Source organism: Choloepus didactylus, chromosome 8, assembly GCF_015220235.1.
Source record: "Choloepus didactylus isolate mChoDid1 chromosome 8, mChoDid1.pri, whole genome shotgun sequence".
NCBI lineage: Eukaryota > Metazoa > Chordata > Mammalia > Pilosa > Megalonychidae > Choloepus > Choloepus didactylus.
Window position 1 is genome coordinate 144,851,708 of NC_051314.1, and position 11,177 is coordinate 144,862,884.

The following is an 11,177-nucleotide window of genomic DNA, read 5'->3' on the forward strand; positions in this document are numbered from 1 at the left end:
AAAGAACACCCAAACATCCCCTCATCCCACCCTATTTTTCATTTAGTTTTTGTCCCCATTTTTCTACTCATCCGTCCATACACTGGATAAGGGGAGTGCAATCCACAAGGTTTTCACAATCACACTGTCACCCCTTGTAAGCTACGTTGTTATACAATCATCTTCAAGAGTCAAGGCTACTGGGTTGGAGTTTGGTAGTTTCAGGTATTTACTTCCAGCTATTCCAATACATTAAAACCTAAAAAGTGTTATCTATATAGTGCGTAAGAATATCCACCAGAGTGACCTCTCGACTCCATTTGAAATCTCTCAGCCAGTGAAGCTTTATTTTATTTCATTTCGCATCCCCCTTTTGGTTAAGAAGACCAAAGTGTCGGGTTCAGATTCATCCCTGAGAGTCATATCCTGCATTGCCAGGGAGATTTGCACCCCTGGAAGTCAGGTCCCACGTAGTGGGGAGGGCAGTGATTTCACCTGCCAAGGTGGCTTAGTTAGAGAGAGAGAGGGCCACATCTGAGCAACAAAGAGGCACTTAGGGGGAGACTCTTAGGCACAAGAATAAGCAGGTTTAGCCTCTCCTTTGCAGTAACAAGCTTCATAGGGGCAAGCCCCAAGACAGAGGGCTCAACATATCAAGCTGTCAGTCCCCAATGTTTGTGAGAACATCAGCAACAATCCAGGTGAAGTTGGAGGGTTTTTTTTTTTTTTTTAAATTCATTTTATTGAGATACACTCACATACCATGCAGTCATACAAAACAAAGTGTACATTCAGTTGTTTACAGTACCATTATATAGTTGTGCATTCATCACCAAAATTAATTTTTGACATTTTCATTACCACACACACAAAAATAATAAGAATAAAAATTAAAGTGAAAAAGAACAATTGAAGTAGAAAAGAACACTGGGTGCTTTTTTTTTTTCTTCCCCCCTTTTTCTGCTCATCCATCTGTTAACTAGACAAAGGGAGTGTGGTCCACATGGCTTTCCCAATCACATTGTCACCCCTCACAAGCTACATTTTTATATAATCGTCTTCAAGATTCATGGGTTCTGGGTTGTAGTTTGATAGTTTCAGGTATTTACTGCTAGCTATTCCAATTCATCAGAACCTAAAAAGGGTTGTCTATATTGTGCGTAAGAGTGCCCACCAGAGTGACCTCTCAGCTCCTTTTGGAATCTTGGTTGGAGGGGTTTTAAGTTACAAGTCACATAATAAAATTGGGCTAAGAATAGCCTCAAACAAATTAGACCTATTTACTATGTGTTGCGCTTTACACGTCAATTTGATACTATTTCCAGGGCTTCCTCACTGAAGGGTTCATACAAAAGTAATTCGGATTCATGATTATTAATTGGAAAATTTTTGGTCAATAGTCCACAAATGGGAGTTTCCTAATGTGGACAAAGCCAGGCTTTTGGGGTGGGCTTTCTCTTCTACCTCTCTACCTGTTGGAGATGAAGTCCAAGTGGCAATCATTCTGAGTTCCCAAGCCCTTGACTGGAGAACTCAAGTCCAGGTATAGCCTTCCCTGGGTCTCAACTTCATTGTCAATGACTTCAGGCTATCTTTGTAGAAAACTTAGGAAAGACGGGAATCATCCTTACACTCCAAAATATTCCAGATTAAAAATCAGCTTAGATTGTTTTAAAGTAACATGAACTCAATCTGTCCCTCTGGTTATACTATACCAAATCCTTATGCAGGAAATAGGATCCACTGACTTTCGGGATATTTACCTGTGAGAGCTCAGGCAGGCTTTAGAAACATTAACAATGAGACTATCTTCTTTTAGAGAGCTTGGGTATCAGCAAGAAAGATCAAGTATTGAGGCAATATGATATTCCAGATTCTGCATTTTCACTCTGATAAAGCTGAACACGAGAGGTCCAGAAGCTGTACCAGTTATCACTATATACCACAGTTTAGTTTGATTTTCTGATTTGTGTCTTAAGTGTAAAAATTTAAAGAAAAAAATGGTAGGTGTTTCCATGATGGCTTTTTTCTTTCTTGAAGAAATGTAGATAGACACATAAGTTTGCTTTGTTGTTATGGTGGTGGTGGTGAACATTTTCAGCTTATTTTTTTTATGTTTTATATAGAATTTATTTTAAATGCAGGAATGAGGATAAAAAATTACAGTTATCTCATTCAACTCTTACCACAACTTTGTGAGACTGGTAATGTTTTCCTTATTCTACAGGAAGTTGCCCTAGGTCACCCAGAAAATAAATCATAGAATGAGGACTTGAACCAGGTCTGTCTGTGATTCCAAAGTTTTGCTTCCATATGACACCCACAGCCTCCTGGTGTCACAGAGCAATGATCTTGTTTTTATTATGCTCCTTTAATATTAACTCATTGTAGGAAAACAGATAAGCCAAAAGAACAAACAGTTGCTAATGTTTGGTGCTCACACTCCCAGAGCAAAGATTTTTTTCAAAGAAGTTTAAAAACTGCCTGGTTTAAGCAAGTACAATTTATTTAAATAGGTAGTTTCAGCATACTTCTAAATAAGTATTACAATTCACATTAACAGCAAAAACATACATGATACCTGGAGAGTTCACAGTGCATTTACCACCCAAATCTTAGATCCTGATACCACTATGAAGATTTCAAAAGGGAAAGTTTCTCATAGGCTGACTTCTAGATTCCATATTTTTCTATCAGCTGTTTTGCTTTAGAAATGTAGGCACTCATGGCATCTTCCTTTGACAACCCTAGAAAAATACAAAGAGATGATCACATGGCTTGGCATATTTGGAAATTAAGAAAGTTCGTTTTAACTTGTTTAAGAATTAAAAACCTTTTTGGAGGTTCCATGCTTCCCACTTAGCCTTGCCTTTTAGGTCAAGCATCACTGGACACTCTGCCAAAAGAAGGGCAGACAAAATTACAAGTTTATGTTTTACTATGGGCTTCTGTAAACGTTGTCCGAACTAAGGGCATGTGATTTTAATATGATGACATACTACCGATGTTGATGTCTCCAATCACAGACTGTTTGTAGAGCCCGTAGAGCTCCTTCAGCTCTTCATCGTCTGGCCTTGTCTTCAGCTTCCTCACATCTTCCGCAGCCCTGTCAAAATCAGCCTAGAGCAAAAGAAACAAGGTGCACAGTACATTTGCCAAGTTGGGACAGGCACATCATCCTCTGGGGGCGTTTACACTAAGCAGTGGGGACTCTGGAAGGAGGAGGAAGGTTTCAATAGAAATGGCCCATGACTGCCCTGGTTCCACCAGAACTGTCTTAACTTGTTTTAGCTCATGGATGGTTCTCCTGGCACTTACCTGATATATCAACAAAATGTGGGGAACTAAATAAAATTATTAACACCGGAGGCATTCAACTTATCTATGCTACAAGGCAGAAGTTGCTACATCCAGTGCCACTCGCTCAGTCCCCCGCGGACCTCTTCTTCCGAAAGGCACTTTTTCGGCAGCAACTTTGCTATGGTTCCATACCTTGGCCAGGTCCTTTCTCTTTCGGTGCCTGTATGCCCATGTTCTTCAAAACTGTTAAAATTATTCATACCTGTGTAGTAGACTGGAGTTGTCTCTGAGGGCAGTACTTTTGATGAGTCAATGTGCTTGGAGAGATTCCTTAAAACACTGGGACCCAAATTAAGACTTATTCAACCGATTTCCAGAAAAGAAACATTGTTTAGCCAACTTCCAGCTGACAGGCTAAAAGAAGTGAGTTTCCTGAGTAGTAAAGCTCGTCAGCCCCGTTCCCAACCTACAATGAAACCCAGAGCTGCCTGCCTCCCCAGGGCCACCTCTTGGGATATTTCCCACAGGGAAGAATCAGCGTTGCCTCCCCCGCAGCCTGGGGCATCTCCCAACCCTGCATCCCGTCCACCTTTTAACCTCCTAGTTGATACTTTACAAAGGGCTTTGGTGATTATTTTCCTTATCAGAATTTTTCTATTCTTTTAATTTTAATATAAACTGTATCTTACCTCAAGGTGTCTGTTTTCAATTAGAAATAAACAGGAATTGCCAATAGCCTGGGTATCAAACCAGGAAAGCTAAAGAGGCATTTGGCATTCTACAACTCCCCCCCCCCTCCGCCGCCAATATTTCCTTCTCCAATGCTAGAAAATCCCTTTTGATCCAAAGGCCTGGCAGAGAAAGCCAAGCGTCCTCACTGTAACATCAGAACTCACTGAGCTCAGCAGAGATGCTGGTAAAATTTCCATCCAGCCCCAAAAACAGAACAGTAGCGCAATGAGAACAATTGCTTTGTGATAAACAAAAATCACCTGTGGACTGGAGACCAGGGTCTCCCACTGAAACAGAAAATGCTCTAGTCCCCTTACAGGTTGCTGAATAGCACAGATGATATAAGGGCAAGCCCCTGCCTCACTTCTGTTATGGTCTTGCAAGGCAAGTGTCAGTGGCTTTACACATTACATCATAGTTATCTGGGGCTAGACCACCTTGGGTCTAGACTGCCTTGGTCACTGAAGAGCTGTGTGACCTTGAGCAAGTTACTTAACCTCTCTGTGTCTGCTTCTTCATCTGAAATATGGTACCATCAAATTGTTGGTGGGGTGGGGTGTGGATTTAAATAAGGCAACATGCGTAAAGCACTCAAAACAGTCCTGAGCACTCGGACTATAAGGCTACCTGGGGAAAAAACAACAACAACAAAAACAAAAACAAAAAAACCAGTTCTAGAAAAACCTGAAAAAAAATTACACCTAAGCAAGACATTAAAAATAGCCTTTTAGTTGATGATTTAACAAAGATTACCAGATTGTTTTTAAGCACTCAGCTTTGTAAGTTGTGTGGGAAAATAAAGACTAGAAAGAAATATACTACGTTAACAGTAATTGCCTCTGATTACTGACGTTTTCCGATTTTGTTGATACTTTCCATATTTTCCAAATGTTCTGTAATGTGCAATTATTGTGGTTATAAATAAGAAAAGGATTACATTACTGCATGCCTGCAGGCCTTCCAAAGGACAAAGGAGGTCAGGGCTTTTACGGGAGTGACGGGGACCTGCCCCTTGCCTGTATCAAGCTTCGCAGGTATCTTGTGTTTGGTGAGGATCCATGCCACTTTCCAATGACAGCAATTCAATTGCTTTTGGCAAGCTAAAGCTCGTTTCGAATTCTAAGGCTCTTCAAAAAATATGCTGGGTTCCTGCCTCTCTGGAAAGAGCTTCTGGAAAATCGTTCTTTGCATTTAGAAGGGGGGTACAGAAAATCTAATCAAATGATGACCCCTAACTTACACAATATAAAAATTAACTCAAGAACCAGGACTATAAAAACTCCTGGTTGTGCTAGGTTGGGGGTAGAAAATGGGAAGTTGATGTTTAATTTGTAGTCAAATTCTATTTAGGTTCATTGCAAAGTTTTAGAAATGGATGGTGATGAAGGTAGCAAAATATTGTGAGTGTAAAGAACAGCACTGAATTTTATATGTGAATGCAGTTAAAAGAGAAATTTTTAGGTCATATATATGTTACTAGAATAAAAACTTAAAAATAAAACATAGGACTGTATAACACAGTGAACCCTATTATAAATAATGTACTATAGTTAATAGTACAAGTATAAAAATATTCTTTCATGAATCTTTACAAGTGTAGCACACTAATGCCAGGAGTTAATAATAGGGTGGTATATTGGAAAAATACACCTAATGTAAACTTGGACTATAGTTAACAGGAAAATTTTAGTATTCTTACATCAGTTGTAACAAAGGTAGCACATTAATGCAAAGTATCAACAACAGGGGGCTATATGAGGGCATTGTATTTTTTTACATGATTTTTCTGTAAACCTACCTCTATAATAAAAAAATAAATAGAAAGAGATAATGTAATCTTTGTTGCTCAGATGTGGCCCTCTCTCTCTAGCTAAGCCAACTTGGCAGATGAAATCACTGCCCTCCCTTCTATGTGGGATCTGACACCCAGGGGTGTAAATACCCCGGCAACGTGGAATAAGACTCCCAGGGATGAATCTGGACCTGGCATTGTGTGATGGAGAACATCTTCTTAGCCAAAAGGGGGATGTGAAAGGAAATGAAATAAGTTTCAGTGGCTGAGAGATTCCAAAAGGAGCCGAGAGGTCACTCTGGTGGGCACTCTTATGCACAATATAGATAACCCTTTTTAAGTTCTAATGAATTGGAATAGCTAGCAGTAAATACCTGAAACTATCAAACTACAACCCAGAACCCTTGAATCTTGAAGACTATTCTATAAAAATGTAGCTTATGAGGGGTGACAATGTGATTGGGAAAGCCATGTGGATCACACTTCCCTTTGTCCAGTGTATGGATGGATGAGTACAAAAACGGGGGCAAAAAAAAAAAAGCACCCAGTGTTCTTTTTTACTTTAATTGTTCTTTTTCACTTTAATTTTTATTCTTATTAATTTTGTGTGTGTGGTAATGAAAATGTTCAAAAATTAATTTTGGTGATGGAAGCACAACTGTATGGTAGTACTGTGAACAATTCATTGTACACTTTGTATGACTGCATGGCATGTGAAGATATCTCAATAAAATTGAATTATTAAAAAGAAAAAAAACAAGGAAAAAAAATTGAACTGGAAGTTCCAGTCAGAGCAATTAGGCAAGAAATAGAAGTAAAAGACATCCAGATTGGTAGGGAAGAAATAAAACTTTCCCTATTTACAGATGGCATGATCCTATATACAGGATCCACAACAAAGTTACTAGAGCTAATAAATGAATTCAGCAAAGTGGCGTGGCATAAGATTAACACGCAAAAATCAGCGTTTTCTATACACTAGAATGAACAATCTGAAGCAGAAACCAAGGAAAAAATTCCATTTACAATAGCAACTAAAAAAATCAGATATCTAGGAATAAATCTAACAAAGGATGTAAAGAACTTGTACACAGAAAACTACAAAATACTGCTGAAAAAAATTAAAGAATACCTAAATAAATGGAAAGATATTCTGTGTTCATGGATTGGAAGACTAAATATTGTTAAGATGTTGTTTTAATGTAACTTATGAGGGGTGACAGTGTGATTGGGAAAGTCATATGGACCACACTCCCCTTTGTCCAGTGTATGGATGGATTAGAAAACTGGGGGCAAAAAAAAAAAACTACAACAAAACAAAAGAAAACAAAAAAACTCCCAGTGTTCTTTTTAATTTTAATTATTCATTTTCACTTTAATTTTTATTCTTATTATTTTTGTGTGTGGTAATGAAAATGTTCAAAAATTAATTTTGGTGATGAACACACAACTATATAATGGTACTATGAACAACTGAATGTATGCTTTGTATGACTGCATGGTATGTGAATATACCTCAATAAAAATGAATAAAAAACAAAGAGATAATGTAAAAAATGGATTATAGTTAACAGTACAATTAGAATGTTCTTTCACCGATTGTAGCAAATGTGCCACATTAATGCAAAATGTTAATAGTAAGGTGGTATATGTATTTTATGCATGATTTTTATATAACCTACAACTTCTCTAATAAAAAAAATTAAGAAAAAAAAATCTCATCAAAGCCTTGGACCTTCTCTGCAAAAGAGCTCAGCCCCTGACATGGTTTCCCGTCCTTCCTCCCAGCCTCGTGGAGACCCCCCCCCCCACTCTGGAATCACTCTTTCTGCCCAGAGTGTGCTCCTCTGGCGTTCCCACCTCAGGTCCCAGTGCCCCTCTCTAAGCTATCTGTCCTTCCCAACCAGGGCACCCCATGGTGGGGAGAATGCCAACCCTGCCAGGACCCCAGGGTTGGGATTCCAGCACTGAGACACACTGCTGTGGGATATTCTGCCAGGACAAAGCTCCCCTGAAGTTCAACCTCAGTGGAAGGAACGAAATAACCATCTCAGAGGGGAGGTGTTAGGGTTAAATAGGTCCAGAAAGCCTATGTTCCTGTCCTCCCAGAGCTCATCTCGGCATCACACTATTTAACAACTGCACTGAACACCTGGGATGGGCCACCTGTGCTGGGCAGACGGTGTGGACAGAACCGCCGCTCTCAAGGAACAGAGGCTGGTGGGAATCCGGTAGTCAGCCGCGCCCGTGTGACACTTGGCCCCGTGGGGACCTGGCTGGCCAGGCGCTCTAGGAGCACCAGGGAGGAAGCGGCTTCACGACAGGGCGAGGGTGTATAAGAGTCTCTCCAGAGGCGGTGGAGCTGAGCCTGGGTCAGGAAGCACTTTCGGATGTACGGGAGCCAGGAAAGTTGTTCCGGGCAGCAGGGACCCCATTTATCAGGGCTCTACATAAAGGCATGCATGCGATTTATTTGTTTGCTCCCCACGTAGCCACGGTAGGGGCAGGCACAAATGCTCATCTTTGTGACAGCTGCAGTGCCTTTTCAGAGTGCTGGCCGGTGGCCCGAGCCAGGTCTGAACCCAGCTCCCACTTGTTGGATGAATTAATAAGGGGATGGATGTTAAGAGGTTCATAAAAATTATCATAAGAGAGAGACAGCTTTTTCCATTTAACTCCAAGGGTCCTGGGCAAAAGGAATGGCAGTTCAGTAATGTTCCTGAGCTACTATACAGCTTGGGCAGGCTGCTTCAGTGAGAAATTCCAGCCTTTGTTGAGCTGATTTCCTGGAGTTGTGTCCTCCCCTTCCTGGTCAAATGCACACATTCCGCTGTGCCTTGGCCACAACTCCAGTCCAGTGGAGACCCAGTTTGACCACTGATACTCAAGGAGGGGGCACCTCTCTTTCTGGAGCTGAAACCAGCCTCTTATCACCAAAAAGCACTGACTTCTCTCTCTTCTGAATTTTACCACAGCTAAAGAAAGCCTTGAGGTTGACTCTCACCCTAAGCTAACCTTGCTTTCTGAAGCCCACATACCTGGTCAGTCCATGTGTGGACTTGACAATGCCTTTTGAGCAATTTTTTCCCACTGACAAGTGAACTAGGAATCTCAAAAATTCACACATTCAAGGAACTGCATGGTTCTTTGGCCTCCAAAGGTGTGTGTGTGTGTGTGTGTGTGTGTGTGTGTGTGTGTCTGTGTGTCTGTGTGGCAGGGGGAGGGGGTGTAGTTATTTGCCAATTGTAAAATCATGACCCAGAAATCAGACCCAGAAAGACGCATCTTTTTGAAGGAGCTGCCACCCTTTTAGCTTCATCTTCTAGGACTTCTTTAGATGATTCTTTAAATGACTGATAGCTCTCCTGAAACCTTTGCTGAGGAAGTCAACATATCGTAATTTTAAAATGAAATTTGGAGACTATGGCTGAATTAGAAATTCCGTTTTCATTATCACCTCCACAGGAGTCTGTCAATACCACTTCTTGGAGTATAAACAAAATGACACTAATCCACCAAGCCAGCCATTGGTGGCATCTTGATGAAAACAAGTATACATTGCTTTCACATGCCAGTTAAGTTATAAAAAGGGAAAAAGGTCAGCTAGTTTTTGGCTGTTGCCTTTGAAAAGGTTATTTTCCTCCAATATTCCTAATGCTCAAATGAATTGTTAATAGATAACACCATGTGGTGTTCCTTACTGCTATTCTTTTAGCATATTGATTTTCTGTGGTGTTCTCAACTTCTTGACTGAAAATATTCTTAAAGCAAACAAACAAAAACAACTTCAAAAACAAACAAACAAAAAACAAAAAAAAAACAAGCTTATCCTTACTAAACCATAAGTCAAGCACTGTTTTCAACGCTCAAGACAGGTAGCTCATTTAATCTTAACAGTACTCATCCTCTATTTTTATGTGGGGAAACTGAGGCACAAAGACGTTAAATCGCTATCATAGGCTAAGACTGGGTGGGCATGGATTTGAGCCCGATGACACTGGAGTCTGTGCCCTAACCCAACAGCCTGAAGAAATGGTTAAAATCAGCCATGCTCATTCCATGAAGTTTTATGAAGACTTTTTTTAAAAATCACATTTTAGAAGATTACTTAATGATGAGAAAATGCTCACAATATAGTGTTAGGTGCAGGAACAAAACTATATATGTGTGTGTGCCTGTATCATGCACACACATAGACACGGGAAAAGACGTTTAGTGAGCTAGCGGCGGACATCACCCGGGTGAAGGAATTTGTGGTGGTAGTTAGTTTATATTTGTTCTCTTTTCCGAAATTTTCCACTCTGTACATACATGATTTCATATACCAGAAAGACAGTATTTTGAAACCGGAGTTTTACAGATCTCTGCGTTTTGAAAAACTCTTCCCTACGAGAGCCTCTGGAGGTGCCTACCAGCAAGGGGGCAAAGGAAAGACCCCGCCCATGTGATCTCTGCTGCGGCCCTGCGCTCTCCACTACCCAAAACAAGAGGAGTAAGAGGGCCCGATGCCCCTACGCACCCGAGAGCCCGTGCGGTCCTCTCCTGGGCCTGTAATTAGCGCACGGTGGCTTAGCCATCCCCGAGAACCAGGACGTCGTCAGCAGGTCACCGCGGTACTGTCTACACCTGCGATGCTGGGCGCTCGGGAAGGGTGGGGCGCCCTCGGAGTGCGCATCTGCGATCTAGGAGAGGGAGTGCGGCGCTCTCGGGGTGGGACGCACTCGCGGAGCTCCGGGACGGTGGGGTCGTCCTCAGGGTGCGCACCTGCGGTGCGGGAAGTTCAGGGGTGGTGGGGTGCAGCGCCCACGAGGTGCACAACTGCGATCTTGGAAAGGAGTGGAGGGCCCTCGAAGACTTTCAGCACCAGCAGAGTCTCTCTACCCCCGCCGCGCCCCTCCCCAAGCCCCAGGCGCCCTCCTTTGGAGCAGGGCCTCCTCCTGGCACGCGCTCACCTGCAGGGCCATGTCGGCTACACCAACTGCGGAACCTTCGGTCTGGATCCCGCTCCTGCTTCTTAGACGCGCTCCTCGGCCGCCGATCTCTCTGGCTCTGCGCCGCACCCTGGGTCAACCTGCTGCTGCGTCCCCAGCTGGACCGCGGAGTCCAGAGCCCGCCCCGCGCGCCCCGGGGTCCCGCCCACAGTCTCCTCCCTCCTTCCCGGCGGCCAGGCGCACCTGCGCACCCCATCCTGCCTGGCCTTCAGGTGCTGCTTCCTTCCAAGGGAAAGGCTGCGGTTGGGGTCTTCTCTCCCCTTTGTAAAGCAGAACCACCAACATTCTGAGCATGTTCCGCAGCCTTCTCCTAATTGCGGTGAAGGCGCGGACCAGCCACCTGTTGGACCAGGCAGGACTCCAGGAGCGCGAGGCCGGTGCGC

At 42.6% G+C, this 11,177-nt stretch overlaps 1 protein-coding gene across 2 annotated transcripts; it reads right to left on the reverse strand.

Moving 5' to 3' along the window:
• Nucleotides 1-2,512: 2,512 nt before the first annotated feature.
• On the reverse strand, nucleotides 2,513-10,864 carry ACBD7 (acyl-CoA binding domain containing 7). 2 transcript variants are annotated; one of them, XM_037847680.1, is made up of 4 exons: nucleotides 10,756-10,864; nucleotides 2,982-3,099; nucleotides 2,813-2,875; nucleotides 2,513-2,726 (listed from the first exon to the last, which is right to left on the reverse strand). In XM_037847680.1, the coding sequence occupies exons 1-4, from the start codon at nucleotides 10,765-10,767 to the stop codon at nucleotides 2,653-2,655; spliced, it is 267 nt and encodes an 88-aa protein (XP_037703608.1). In that variant the 5' UTR covers nucleotides 10,768-10,864; the 3' UTR covers nucleotides 2,513-2,652. The 2 variants fall into 2 exon arrangements, with proteins under 2 accessions (XP_037703608.1, XP_037703607.1); XM_037847679.1 differs by having other exon boundaries at nucleotides 2,979-3,099.
• Nucleotides 10,865-11,177: the final 313 nt, after the last annotated feature.

Coding starts and splice junctions, on each gene's coding strand:
- ACBD7 (XM_037847679.1), bottom strand. Junction 2,876..2,978: donor TGGAGACATCAACATCGGTA/GTATGTCATCAT, acceptor TTCTTTTGGCAG/AGTGTCCAGTGATGCTTGAC. Junction 2,727..2,812: donor AGCATGGAACCTCCAAAAAG/GTTTTTAATTCT, acceptor GTATTTTTCTAG/GGTTGTCAAAGGAAGATGCC.